Genomic DNA, 14,373 nt, shown 5'->3' with positions numbered 1-14,373 from the left:
AGCCTATCATTTGTTCGCAAGAAATGCTTTTGGCTGCTTGGTGTGCGGCCACGGAATTAAGTGATCGTGATTGCATCAGTATTGGCGTTTCTTCACCCATGTTGCGACGTTCATCGTCAGCGACTCGCATATTCAAGTATCTCCCATCTAAGTAAGCATTGCACGGTGTCTTTTGTAAGTGTGGAACAGCATGTCGGGTGCCTCTAACTTAGTAAGTATCACTGGCACGTTCGCTGGATTCAGACTTGCGTTTTTGACCAAGTGTCGAATCCTCTGCTTGGGATCTTCCAGTAGGCGAGTTTGATAGCTCATCACGAATACTATTCGCCAGCACTCTTTAGCCATATTCTGTCCACCTACCTATCCTACCTACTGGGTGCACAGGCAATTGATAAGAATAGTTCCACATTGCCCTGTGCCTTCTTTCCCAGAAAAATAAAATCCCCAGTGAATCGATTTGCGAATATTGGTAGTACTGTACAATATCCGGCTAGATGATCTTAAACATTGATGAAAAGAGCCAGAAAAGTATGTATACACTACCTACCTGTAGAACGCCGCTGAGATGCACCAAGGTTCTTTCCTACCAGTACAAGGGTGGTACTGATTAACTAAAGTGGCAGAGTGCGGGCGCGAGCATAGCTGGCTTTAACATGTCTAATTCTGGCATGATGTCAGTTCGATACTGTATTTTGCTCCAAGAGAAAATGTTGTACGGCAAGGCGACTTTGGGTCATAACGCAGCAACAGTGGCAGACAATGTCCCTTCATGTTTGGCGTCTCTGCTGCTCCCGTTAATATGAAGTACTAGGTACCTAAATGTGCTCCGCGGTCCCCGCCTTTCAGTGTCGGTGGTCGGCGCCGAGTTCATTAAGCTTTGAGTGGCACAGCAGGGCGTCAGTCAATTAAGCGCATTTCTAAGCCTGAACAAGTTCCGACGCCAGTAAGCCAGACACACTGACGCCTGCGGCTCAACGTACCTTAGAGCATCAATGCTCCAGGTCCAAGTCCTCGTCAAGGTCATCGACCCATCATCTTTCTTCGTTACAAGTTTTGAAAGGCTTTCGCATCTTTAATTCTGTTTCCTCCCAACTCATGGTCACGCTGCTTCTGATGTGGCCCTCGGGGCGTCCTTGAGCAAACTCTACAAAACAAATCGAATCGCATTCTCGACTAAACGCCCTAAACTCTGACCATGGATCACTACGCCGCTGATGTTCAGCCTGATCCGGCCGAGTTTCCCAACACCATCATGCGCCGACGCACCTCGACAGCACATCCCGATGACATGGTTGGTGTAGGCCCCGAACCCGCCAGAGCTGGCGACCAAGCATCAGTCCCAAGCGCAAACGCCGCCGAGTCGGTAGCAGGAGATGTCGACACGTGCCGGATATGTCGAGGCGAGGGAACCTCGAGCGAACCTCTCTTCTACCCTTGCAAATGCAGCGGTAGTATCAAGTATGTCCACCAGGACTGCTTGATGGAATGGTTGTCGCATTCTCAGAAGAAACATTGCGAACTGTGCAAAACCCCGTTCCGGTTTACCAAGCTCTACTCGCCCAGCATGCCAAAGAGTCTGCCCCTTTACGTCTTCGCCAGTCACATGGCCACATATCTGCTACGGAATATTCTCGTCTGGCTGAGAGCTGCTCTAGTCATCAGCGTATGGCTCGGCTGCCTCCCGTACTTGATGAGGTGGGTTTGGTCCTTCTTATTTTGGATCAGTGACGAAGGTTTCGGCCCGACGAACCAGCTATCCATGAGCCCGAATTCGAATACAACCATGGCACATCTCAATCTGGTCGCGTTCACTATGGCTACTCAGGGCCTCACCACCAACTCTTGTCCCTCGGGCCCTCTCTTTCCAGCGACGACGACGGCAGCCAACAAGAGACACATTGCAGAACAAATGCCCGATCTCCTCCAGGCTGCAGCTTCCTCTCTTCACCTCAATGTCAGTGGCATCAAGTCATTTACTACGTCCGTAACACGTCTCCTATTCGGCGGAAGCGCACTCTCGGCGGAGAGAAGCTGGAGCAAGTCAGTCAATGGCTCAGCGATATCATGGAACCTACCACAGCACGAAACCCTGCTGAGTGAGGTCAGCTTCCTGAAGAATCTCACGCCCCATCCAACAATCAACGGAATTGTTATTCGTATCTTCGAAGGCCAAATCATTACAATCTTGGTCATAGTATGTTTCATCTTGATCATCCTGGTTAGAGACTATGTGGTGCAACAACAGCCCGAGATCAACATGCGTGCCGCCTTCGCCGCTCAAATGGACAACCCTGACGGGTTCCAGGAAGCCCAGCAAGCACAGGTACCCCGAGCACAAGTCGCAGTGGAGATGGCCATGGGGCCGGATCCTCTGGGTAATGCTGACATTGCTTTCCGCGATGACGAGTCAATGGTCGCCCAGGATGGGGAAGCTGCAGAACGGGACACGGACATGATGCCAGAGGAGCCGCAGCCTCGTCAAAGACCCATTGCCGAGTTTAGAAGGCGAATCGTACGACGAGATACAGTCGAAGATGAAATCGGTGGCCCAGTGACGAGCCATCCGGCCACTCCCCTCATGCCACCTCGAGCCCCATTGGACAGCGGTGCTCGGGATCGGTTTTTGCTGGAGAATATGGACGAGGAGTCGCAGACTACGGTTAACCAGTATTTGCGGATTTACCGACAAGCCAATGGAGATCCGGAGAAGATTTTGCGCATGATACGCGATGAGGGCCTAGAAGAGAGACTGTCATACTGGGTCAATGCAACACGAGCCATGACACTGTCAGAGAGCAGTTCCAGTAGCAGCGCTGCCTCTGTTGAAGGAGCTCCGCTTCCTTCCAGTTCGAGCGCCCCATTTCGGAACCAGACTGCATCTAGCACGGCATTTAATCGCCTAGACACTGATATTGGGCGATTCTCGGTTCCCGCGCAGGCTCTCGGTAACACCCAAACTGACTCTCAGGACTCTGCAAATGGTTCAAACAAGGGCAAGCAAAGGGCCGTTGATGAAGACAACGAGATCCCATCACTTTCGCTGGTGGAGGACATCCGACAGTGGCCAATCTCCACGAGCCCCGGATCTAGCACCGGTGATGAGTTATTAGAGATTGATTCTGTACACTTGTCACCGTTGAACAGGCCTCGTGCTGTATCAGACGGTCCTCCACTTCACGATAAAATTCACCCATTGGCCAACAATAGCTGGTCCTTTGCAGCACTGTCGACCTCCGAAGCCAACACAGATGAGCAGCCTGGAGAGGTACCAACATTCGAGGCTGCAATCACAGACATATTCAACATGCAACAAGGTCCGACCCACGAATCTAGTAACGGGATGCCCGACGCACATGTCAGCGACAATGCTGCAGACCATTCAAGTCAATCCAGCTCGTGGGTAAATGTGGAAGCGCCCGAGGCACCGCCAATCCAGCAAGAAGCTACCGATCTACCAGACGCCACACCGGAACAGGAAGTCGTTCAGCCACCGGCTGGCCTTGTAGCGAGAGTAGCTGACTTCATGTGGGGAGATATTGATGCCGGTGCAGAAGCGAATGGCCAAGATGCGCTAGAGCTCTTTATCGACGACCAGAACGCCCCATTCATGGAGCTCAACCGCAATGATGACACCGAGGATGAAGAGGATGATGACATCGGCAGAGATGAGATTATGGGGGAAGAAGTGGCAGCCGATGTCATGGAAGCCGCCGCCGCTGCTGGCATTGACCCCGAAGCCATCGAGGATGCCGAAGATTTCGATGGTGTCATGGAGCTTCTCGGTATGCGTGGTCCTATTGGTGGCCTCTTCCAGAACGCCATCTTTTGTGCGTTCCTGGTGTCCATTACCATCTTCTTTGGCATCTTTCTCCCCTACAATGTCGGCAGGCTAGCTATCTGGGTAACCGCGAACCCAATGAGAATCGTTCGCATGATGCTCAGCGTTTCAAGATTTATTCAAGATAGCTGCCTATTTGCTGTCGGATGGACCTCCAGCTTCATCTTCGACGTACTATACCTCCTGGCCAAGATGTTTCACCTTGAAAAGGCCCGCCTGCTCCTCGCATCTGCATCTTCTGATGCTCGTGAGCTAACGTCAGAGTCGGTGAGCAGAATCTGGGATAGCATCGTGTATGAGACAATGTTCATCAGCTCGAATGAGGTACGCAATTTTTCGGTTGTGAGCCACGAAGCTTTGATGACTGTCAAGTCGCATACACGCATCCTATCATCAGCATTCACCCGCACCATCATCTTTTTACTTGGAGGCAACTATGCTCCAAAATGGCAAGTCGTTAAATCCACCTTGACCGCAGCCGCGCCTCATGCCCTTGATCTCGGAAAAAATCTGACCACAGCAATTACGAGGCCAAGTTCGTGGATGATCAGCCTGAGCATTCCTGAGACCGCTGGCACACTTGATCCTTCACTGGCCTACTGGAACGGCACAGATAGGACTTTGGCAATAATGGGTGGCTATATCTCCATGTCCATTCTCGCCGGTCTCTATCTCGGTCGAGGTACACCGTTCTCAAGTGGCAATACTGCCCAAGAATGGGAGGCTTCAATCATTGATGTGCTTAATCAAGCAAGTGGCGTCATGAAGGTTATTTTGATCATTAGTATCGAGATGCTCGTCTTCCCGCTCTACTGTGGTCTATTATTAGACTTTGCCTTGTTACCTCTTTTCGAGAGTACTAGTTTCAGGTCCCGACTACTCTTTACGTACAACTACCCCCTGACATCCATGTTTGTGCACTGGTTCGTTGGCACGGGCTATATGTTCCATTTTGCCCTATTCGTATCAATGTGCCGCAAGATTATGCGCAAGGGTGTACTCTGTAAGTCATGATATCCCATTTCTACCGCACAGGAACTGACCATGATAGATTTTATTCGAGACCCGGACGATCCAGAGTTTCACCCGGTACGTGATGTGTTGGAGCGGAACGTCACCACGCAGCTACGCAAGATATTGTTTTCTGCCTTTGTCTACGGCGCTCTCGTCGTTGTTTGCCTCGGCGGCGTGGTTTGGGGCTTATCCTTGACGATTCCCAGTGTCCTCCCAATCCACTACTCCTCCAACGAGCCGGTGCTTGAATTCCCCATCGACTTGTTGTTTTATAACTTCTTGATGCCGCTTGCAGTCAAATTCTTCAAGCCGAGCGATGGTCTGCATGTCATGTATACATGGTGGTTCCGTCGATGCGCCAGGACGCTCAACCTGACATGGTTTCTCTTTGGCGAACGTCGAATCGACGAGGAGGGCTCCCTCCGACTTCCTTCTGATACTGACCAAAATACACCTTGGTACCAAAGGCTGTTCCTACAAATTGATTCGACAGGAACAGTGACCTCTGCCACGTGGTCGGGTATTTTCGAAGGCGGCAAATCCAAGCCAGCTAGTCGGGTATCCCCAGATGAGATGGCACAAATGGACAAAATCAAGTCGGACCTTGTCGAGAGCGGGCAGCTTGTCCCCGATGGCCGGTTCGTGCGCGCACCTGCATCTGATCAAGTCAAGATTCCAAAGGGACGTACCGTCTTCCTCGAGGTCACTGATCGTGATGCGCGACTCGACGGCCGACCTCACCTCCCGGAACCCGACATCTACTCAGGCAAGAACTACCAATTTGTTTACGTGCCACCGTGGTTCCGCGCCCGCATCTTCTTATTCATTTTGTTCATCTGGATGTTTGCCGCCGTCACTGGCGTGGCATTCACCATTGTACCATTGGTGTTTGGTCGGCGTATGTTTAAGCTCTTGCTCCCTATGCACGTCAGAACCAACGATATTTATGCCTTTAGCATTGGCATATATATACTGGGCTCTACAGTGTACTTCCTGCTTCACGCGCGAGCCACAATGGATCAGCTTCGAGAGTATGTCTCTGCCTCTGCCAATTCCGTCATGGATCGAGCCGTCTACGCCAAATTCCTTCGATTAGCCGGAATAGGCTCGCGGTTGGCATATACGTACAGTATTCTGCTCCTCGTTTTCCCCTTGGCGGTGTCATTGATCGTGGAGTTTTACTTGATGATACCCCTGCGGACATGGAGGTATTCACACTTGACGGACCAGGCGCATACTCTTACGGACGGACACACTGTCAATGTCGTGCAATCTTGGACGCTGGGCTTACTCTATCTGAAGATTGGCACAAGGCTACTGGTGCGCATGGGAGGCCGCCCAGCTCAGGCCGCCCGCGCTGTCCTACGAAGAGGCTGGATGGATCCGGACATCAATGTCCTCACCCGGGCCTTTGTCTTGCCTGGTCTTCTTTCATCTGTTTTCCTCCTAGCCCTTCCACCTTTAGTCGCCCAAGCTGCGTTCAGCCGCGGCCTGGTCATCATCGAACCCTGGACGGCCAACAAGCAGATCATCGCGTACCGAATGGCTTATCCGATTGCCGCCCTCGGATGGGTCATGCTCTGGTTCCTCAGAGGTATCTTTACCATTCTGGAGCGTTGGAGGGCAAGAGTGAGAGATGAAGCCTATCTGATTGGTGAGCGCCTTCACAACTTTGGAGGTATGGTTGGCACTGGAAGCAGAGGTACTGCTGTCAGCGCGGCTGGCGAATGGCGAGGAGGTGCAAGATTATAATAGCTTGCGAATAATTCATGTAAAGCATAGTTACGAGCATTTGGAGGGCGTTTAGATGGCATGAGCCCATGGAGGGAAAACGAATTACGACTCTGTTAATATAGGGTTTGGGCGTGTCTTTGCACTTCACACATCACAGCGGACACAATCTTCATGCATTCAATGAGTAAAGTAAATATAAGCGTATATGGTGTCCTCTATTTCTTCAATGGAACCACGGCAATGAGATCGTCTTGGCTGCCACCAGCGGATAAGGGGGCCAATGGTGTCATGTTATGCTCCTGAAAATTGGCTGCCTCGAGATCTACGAGAGCAGAAGAGCGTGACTGAATGATTACTGGTGATTCTGAGTCGTCCTTCCAATGTTTCGTGGTCGTTGAAAATTCGGACAACGAGTATGCGTCACTTGGAACTTTCTTTTGTACCGCGGCGCTATATCTCGGGGTCGATGCGATATCTGACTTTGGGCTTGACTTGCTTGGTCGTGACACTCGAGATCGCTGAAATGTGCTTGAGACGGTCGATCGGATGGCACATATTGTATGAACCAAGAGTGGCCTCAGTGCTGGGATCGAGCCACATGCAACGACACACAAAAGCTCAATGAGACTCCAAGAGTATATGTCTACATTGTGGACTGGGCCAAACATTAGCTGAGCCCGCATCCGCATGTCACAAGAATAGAATATAATCACTTACAGCTGCTGTCAAATGCAGAAGAGCCCCCAATGAGAAACTTGATACGAACAAGACTCGCAACGATGCCGCTAACGTTTGTTAGTTTGTGCATGGAACTTCAAAAGTAGAGTCCGGTACTTACAGAGATGCAATGACTAGCATCAAGGCAACACCAAATCGCTTCCGTTTGCTTGTCTGCAACTTCCAGAGGGCGGGGAGCGGGAGGATCATCAAGACAAAGTCGGACGCAATGTTCAAAACGGCTCCGGCTGCAAAGGCCACACCTGCATTCAAGCACGTGAAATCTTTGATTGAAGGGTCCCAAAGTGCTGCGACAGGAAGACACTGAAAGGCAATGATGAAGATGTACGTCCCCTCAATGGCAAATGTCAATACAATCATGACCTTGATGGCTCTTCTCAGCCATTGGGCACCATGTCCTGTGTCGAAGACCCTCTGGTAGAGGAGAAGAACGGCGATTTTCCCCGTACATTGTACAAAGACGTATAAAATCTTTGCTACATAGAACAACTGTGGATTGCATGAGAAGTTGCTGCAATGATCTCAAGTAGTGCGACTTACCTGGCGGGTGAGTTGAACCTTGTCTAGGTCTGTTTGCCAGTAATGCATACCGCTGCCTTCGCTCACGCTGTAAATTTGAATGGAAACAATGGCGAGCAACGCGACCTGAGTGATCATCCATTAGTGATTATACTTCAATGATCTGGATATGGATGGAGACATACCAGACTGAGAAGAGACATGTGGTCATCAGGCCATAGCCTGTTGGTCAATTTTAGCCTGGTGGCGCATCTTGCAAGCACAACCGGTATCGAGACGCCCATTGCGACGATGGCCGATATCAGTGCAACGTGACCGCGGGATTCTCTGGGATATGCCGCGCATATTTGATTCTCAATGTCGAATAACTCTATCCATGACATGTAAGCAGTCATGCAAACATCTTCTTCCTTTCCTTCTTCACATTTGCTTACCTTTTTGTTCATCTAATGTCGAACAACTCAGTTGAACGCATGTGCTTATGTCGGACTGTAGGGTTATATTGGTGCAGAGGCAGTCGGACTGGAAGATTGAGTCGGTCGATAAACAGTTGGCCGCTTGCAAGTTGGTCAACATGCATGTATACTATGATATATTAGTATCGGAAATAAAGAGAACGAAAAGGCGTGAACCGGTTTACGTACGCCGCACTGCGGCACTGCGGCCAATGCCGTTGTCGAGTTGATGGGTAGATTATCTGCTCGAATGGCCAGAGCCCACAACGTCGAAGCCATCAAACATGTCGATATCCGGATTGGTAACATGCTGCTATGCGGTGATGTTTCTAAGAGTATGGAAGCACGCGGATCAAAACATGACACAAAACTGGGAACAAACTGGCGATTCCAACTTATATCAACGGTGCAGCCATCTGTCATTCAAAAACGCACATGTCCATTCCCCATGCAGGATGCAACCAACCTTGGCCGATCGAGAAATCGCCATGCAGAGCATGATCTTCCCGTTGCAAGTGTGTCAGAGCCTCCGACTTCTCACATGAAAGAAAAAGGCGGTGGTGGTGATGACACCCAACTCGGTTGGCCGATCCGAGAGATATGCAGCTCGGCTGTCTTGGCACCGTTTTCCCCACTCATCTTGGCGCGCGAAATCAGAGATTCAGAGCAAAAAACCCGTTTCCCTTGCGCAATTATGCGCTTCGTCCGTCGAGCGCAACAAGTCCAGCGCGGCTAATGAAATTTCAACAATGCGCATGCAGACTGCATCTCAGATCTGTGCATGTTATCCTGGATCTGTCAAAGCCCCCAAACGGTATAACAAGTCCTCTTTCCTGACGGTGCGGCCCTCCATTGATCTCTGGGTGCAAACTGCAGGGGTCTTGGAGTGGCGACCGACAACAACTACGGCTTTTATTGCCTATACTATTACAGAGAATACTACCGTGGAATCTACCGCTGATATCCCGCCAGCACCAAACATCTCGCTCAGGGACATGACGAATTGCCCATGGAAGCCAGTTGGAACATTGTTCCGGGTGGTGTGGAGGGTCGCGATGGCTGATGAAACAGCTTCTACTCGGACCACCCAAAACTCTCAGACAGCTCAGCCACCAGCTCGAGAAGAGACGAATTGCAGAGAGTGAGTATATGCAAGGTTGAAACACGATTGCGTCCAGGCTCAACATTGACTGCTAAAGATTTTATCGAGGAGAGAATGGAAGCACCAAATATCTGCAGACGAGCGCCATGAATCCTCGGTTGAGCGCTTGACCGCATGAGGACTATCTTGAATTCCAATTAGGAAATGGCCTCACGTCACCAATGGCAATTGCAACGCCACGAGAAACTCTATCAAGATCTATCTGTGCGATAACTCTCTGACGCTTTGATCCATGGCCGGTCAATGCGACGATAAACCTGCGCATACCCGGCCCCAGCTTCCTAAACGGGAATGCACTTAGCTATGTTGAATGTCTATTCGCTGATGCAGCTACAGGGGACACGGCCACGTTGAAGGAAGCCACGTGAGGATTGCCTCGTTCGTTGCAAATAATGTAGTACCCGGTACTCAAGCTGTCTTCCGATCACTCCGGAGAAGTCGTGCCACTTGTAATTGGCGCATCCTTTGCCGGCTTGAGACCACGATATACTGCTCTCAACTGACTCCATCCATCTATAATCGGGAAGAACCCGGCAATGAGCATAGTTCCCCAGACCCAAATGATGGAAATGATGATCCAAGCTTCGAAGAATCCCTTTCCGAAAATGTACCCGGAACCATACATGGGAAGTGGCCTGTGGATTGATTAGCTCTTGTCGACTCAGAATGTCGAGTATCAGACCTACCATAGGACCCAATGACCTAGAAAAGTCGCGGCCGCCCAGATGCTAGCAATTAATCCCCAATGTTTGAGCTTTTTCTTGTCTTCGGAATATGTTGATTCAGACTGGATAACTTCAGGTTTTCCAGTGTCCGTTGTAATTGGCTTATCGAATGCAAGTCGTTCATTGCGAAACTCCTCCCATTTGTAATTTGCTGGCTTCACCAGACTTATAACCACCGAATACAAGCCTGGGCTCAGAGCAGAGGCCGTCGTACCGTATACACAGGGCAACGTCTGACCAGTCGTGGCCACGGAAATTTCACCTCCAAGGGCATGCGCAGAGCCCAACCACACTGCTATTCCAGTTGCCATGCCCAACAACGGAGAGACAACTGCTGCTGCTTTAGATTGCTTCTTCCAGAGAATTGTAAAGACGGTAGGGAATATTCCGGGGCAAGTGAGAACTCCAAGCATGTATAGAGTCCACCCGAGATCCACATTGCCATAGTACAGTGCTGTCGAGAAAGCCGCAGAGAAGAGGCCAAAAATAACCACACCAATGTGACTCCATCGAATTACATCACGGTCTGTTGCGGCCCGGTTAAAGTACTGTCGGTATATATCAAATGTTATGATTGAAGACACTGCGATGACTTGAGCCGATATGGTCGAGGTCACTGCCATGAATATAATGAGCAGTACGGCCGCTGCTCCCCCGCTACCAGCAATAGCCACTGCGGCGTAGGGCAGAACGAGCCCGTTCGAGACTTCAGTGGTGGTCATGCGATTTGGAAACGTAGGAAAGGCTGGCGTGTCTTCGAGGCCAAGCGCGGCAAAGCTCATGATTGTTCCCAGGCACCACGGGATGGCAAAGTAGGCAATGCCTCCAACAATGTACCCAGGCACAACAGCCTGCGGAGCTGCACTGAATGCCTTGGCAAAAAAGCCCGTGTCCATGATGACCAGACCAAAGTTGGCCAATACGTGAATGATACCAAAGAGGATGGCCTGTACCATGTTAGTGGTAGAATCACCCCAATGATTGACGATCACATACATTTTTACTAGTCATTGTCAAGTATGACCCCCCTTGGTTGCCTTCAACGGGGAACGACTCGCCAGCTTTGACAATCAAGTCAAAAAGACCACCGGGTGACCCAATCTCAGGGACCAAGAATGTCTTGATTGTGAAAAAGCAGATGATGATGGTGATGACAAATGTATGAAAATAGTCGGTCAAGAATGTTGCCTTGATGCCGCCAACAAAAGTGTAGAGTATGACGCCGACCGGCAGCAAAAAGGTGGCAGCAATAACATGCATACCAGTGCTATCATGAGTGTTAGTATGTGAATCGTGGTTACACTCTCAACATGATCGACTTACAGGGCACTGATTGCGGCACTCGCACCGAGCAACATGTTTGCCACAGCAATAATGTTGTTAATGAGACAGAGGGCGATCCATACCAAGTGTCCCACCTTGCCATATCGTATGCGCACAATCTCCAGCAGCGTATGAGCTTCGGGTATGCGCATCTTGCAAGCAATACCTAGCACGGCAAAGAAAACAATCATGGGCGAGCAGCTAAGGAATACAAGTCAGCGGCCACGCGCCGTAGCCTCTCAATGGACAATCACCTACCCGGCAGCAAACCAGAAGGGTCCGGCTACACCAAAATTGTAGCCAACCAGTGTACTCCCAAGCATTGCAGTGCTCCAAAGCCAGGATGAGATGACTGCGGATGCCGTCAGACCAGTACCCACGCTCCTATTAGCCGTCATGAACATTTCCGTCGTTTTGTTGTCTTCGCCAACTGTCTTTTTGAGAATGTACGTTACGAAAACCATGACAAAGGCTATGAGAAACCCAATTCCGACGACTACAGCGTAGCCCACTGCCTGAGGCAGTGGTGGTTCAACCGCAGCAGCGGCTCTGCTCTCTAGGAATGCCATGGTACACCGTAGATTACAATGTAGTTTGGATACTCGCTTGAACAACACTCCTGAGATATCAGGACGAGCTTGAGACTTATTAATCTGCTTCTCACCATGACCAAAATAATTTGCTCAACCTCAACTGCCGATGATTAATCTCTAGCTTGTATGATGCGACGCGACTACCTAGGTACTGCCTAGTGTATAATCCTTTCTTTACATGTTCTGTAATCTTGCGTCCCAAACACTTGGAAGCTGAAGTTCAAGTGCGGCCGCCAGACCTCTCATCGCTTATTCTCTAAAAGTTCAATCGGCAAGAAACAAGTCTTGTCATTGGTGAGCAAACCATCTCGAATGCAAGATCGCCAAACTAGATCAGTCTTATCACGAGCACGCGATTACTGGGGAAGGCTTCGTGCTCAAAAAGCGGGTCCAAGGACTGGAATAACCGACTACCTATTGGCTCGCCAAGCAGACTGGCGATACTCTTTGGAATCGATCCAAGAGCAATTACCGAAACTCTAATTATTGCATCATTGTACTTTTACTCATGCTGTATATCCAGTAGATCGTCAAATGAGGTTGCACGTGGGGGGAATCCTATATTAAGCACATCATCAAGAGAATGCCGGGGCAAATGATACTCTATACCTTGCCTTTCAATTCATTCTTCTCTTGTTCAACCGCAGTATAACATTGCTGCCGAGTTCATCATGGCATCTTCAGAAATCGGTGCAGCGGCGTCAAAGAAACTTATTCTCAATGCTTTTGTTGAATCTTGCAGCGGCCATCAGTCCCCGGGTCTGTGGGCGCACCCTAATGACAAGTCGTGGAATTTCAATGACATAAATCACTGGGTCGATTTGGCCAAATTGCTTGAACGAGGAAAGTTCCATGGCATGTTTATTGCCGATGTTCTTGTAAGTTGTGGCTGATTGATTGATTGATCTCCTTATTCTTTTCTGAAGACCATGATCAGGGCGCATATGATGTATACAAGGGACCTCATAATCCAGATCCGGCCATAGTGTCGGGCGCGCAATGGCCAGTCAATGAGCCTCTTGCCGTCGTCCCAGCCATGGCGGCAGCCACCAAGAACCTAGGCTTTGGAGTAACAATAGCTACGACTTATGAACAGCCTTATCACCTGGCCCGCAGACTGAGCACCGTGGATCATCTCACCCGTGGAAGATTGGGATGGAATATCGTTACCGGCTACCTTGATTCGGCAGCACGGAACCTCGGCCACGCAGAACAGCCGCAACATGACAAGAGGTATGAGATTGCCGAGGAATATGTCGAGGTCACTTACAAACTTTGGTGAGCATCTCAATCACCTCCCTCCTCGACTCCAGCCTAACCTGAACACAGGCAATCCTCCTGGAGAGACGATGCTGTCAAGCTTGATCGAGAGAAGCGGATCTACACGGACCCGTCACTGGTTCGTCAGATTAACCATGTCGGCGAGTATTACAATGTGCCGGGGCCGCACATTTGTCAACCGTCGCCGCAGCGCACGCCTGTGATCATGCAAGCTGGAACATCCAAAGCAGGCAAAGCTTTTGCCGCGAGGAATGCCGAAGCCATATTTGTGGCAGGCCATAGTCCCATCGTCGTTGCCAAAAACATTGCCGAAATTCGACTCATGGCCAAAGAGCAGTTCAATCGAGACCCCAGCACCATCAAGTTTCTGGCGCTTCTCTGTCCGATCATCGGAAAGACTCAGGAAGAAGCGCAAGCCAAGTACGACGACTTGATTCAGTATGGATCCGAAGATGGCGCCCTCGCCCTGTTTGGCGGCTGGACTGGCATCGACCTGGCAAAATACGGCGACGACGAGGAGCTTCGTCATGTAGAGTCCAACGCGATCCGTTCTGCCGTTGAAGGATGGTCCAAGTCGAGCCCAGGAGTGCCAAAATGGACCAAACATACCGTGGCAAACCACATCAAGATTGGAGGTCTCGGCGCAACCGTCATTGGAACACCAGAGCATGTCGCTGATGAAATGGAGAGATGGGTCCGCGAAGCAGATGTTGATGGGTTCAATTTGGCATATGCGCTCATGCCATACTCTTTTGAAGATGTGATAGAAGATCTATTACCGGTTTTGAGGAAGAGGGACCTGTTCTGGAATGACTATGCCGTCGATGGGGGAACGTACCGAGAGAATCTATATGGTAAAGAAGGTGTCTCTCGACCGCCCTCTGACCACCCAGCAGCGCAGTATCATTGGAAAGCAGAGTAGAAAGAGTGTAAAGTGAAACACCCAGCAATTTACACTACACTCGCATGACCTTATTCGATATCAAATCAC

At 50.2% G+C, this 14,373-nt stretch overlaps 4 protein-coding genes across 4 annotated transcripts; 2 read left to right on the top strand and 2 right to left on the bottom strand.

Moving 5' to 3' along the window:
- Positions 1-1,195: 1,195 nt before the first annotated feature.
- Positions 1,196-6,604, top strand: PFICI_12179 (uncharacterized protein; the record flags this gene model as incomplete). The annotated part of the gene is made up of 2 exons (XM_007840760.1): positions 1,196-4,841; positions 4,890-6,604. 2 exons carry the CDS (start codon positions 1,196-1,198, stop codon positions 6,602-6,604), a joined length of 5,361 nt encoding a protein of 1,786 aa, XP_007838951.1.
- Positions 6,605-7,036: 432 nt separating this feature from the next.
- PFICI_12178 (uncharacterized protein) lies at positions 7,037-8,127 on the bottom strand (the record flags this gene model as incomplete). Its single annotated transcript, XM_007840759.1, has 6 exons — positions 7,037-7,169; positions 7,199-7,241; positions 7,304-7,371; positions 7,425-7,813; positions 7,865-7,969; positions 8,029-8,127. 6 exons carry the CDS (start codon positions 8,125-8,127, stop codon positions 7,037-7,039), a joined length of 837 nt encoding a protein of 278 aa, XP_007838950.1.
- A 1,757-nt stretch (positions 8,128-9,884) lies between these two features.
- Positions 9,885-12,077, bottom strand: PFICI_12177 (uncharacterized protein; the record flags this gene model as incomplete). Its single annotated transcript, XM_007840758.1, has 5 exons — positions 9,885-10,095; positions 10,147-11,132; positions 11,182-11,452; positions 11,509-11,709; positions 11,767-12,077. 5 exons carry the CDS (start codon positions 12,075-12,077, stop codon positions 9,885-9,887), a joined length of 1,980 nt encoding a protein of 659 aa, XP_007838949.1.
- Positions 12,078-12,772: 695 nt separating this feature from the next.
- Positions 12,773-14,304, top strand: PFICI_12176 (uncharacterized protein; the record flags this gene model as incomplete). Its single annotated transcript, XM_007840757.1, has 3 exons — positions 12,773-12,979; positions 13,039-13,379; positions 13,431-14,304. The coding sequence occupies 3 exons, from the start codon at positions 12,773-12,775 to the stop codon at positions 14,302-14,304; spliced, it is 1,422 nt and encodes a 473-aa protein (XP_007838948.1).
- Between the last annotated feature and the right edge of the window lie 69 nt (positions 14,305-14,373).

Source organism: Pestalotiopsis fici (assembly GCF_000516985.1).
Source record: "Pestalotiopsis fici W106-1 unplaced genomic scaffold PFICI_Scf_9, whole genome shotgun sequence".
In the NCBI taxonomy this organism is placed as follows: domain Eukaryota; kingdom Fungi; phylum Ascomycota; class Sordariomycetes; order Amphisphaeriales; family Sporocadaceae; genus Pestalotiopsis; species Pestalotiopsis fici.
This window is presented reverse-complemented; position numbering and strand designations above follow the sequence as displayed.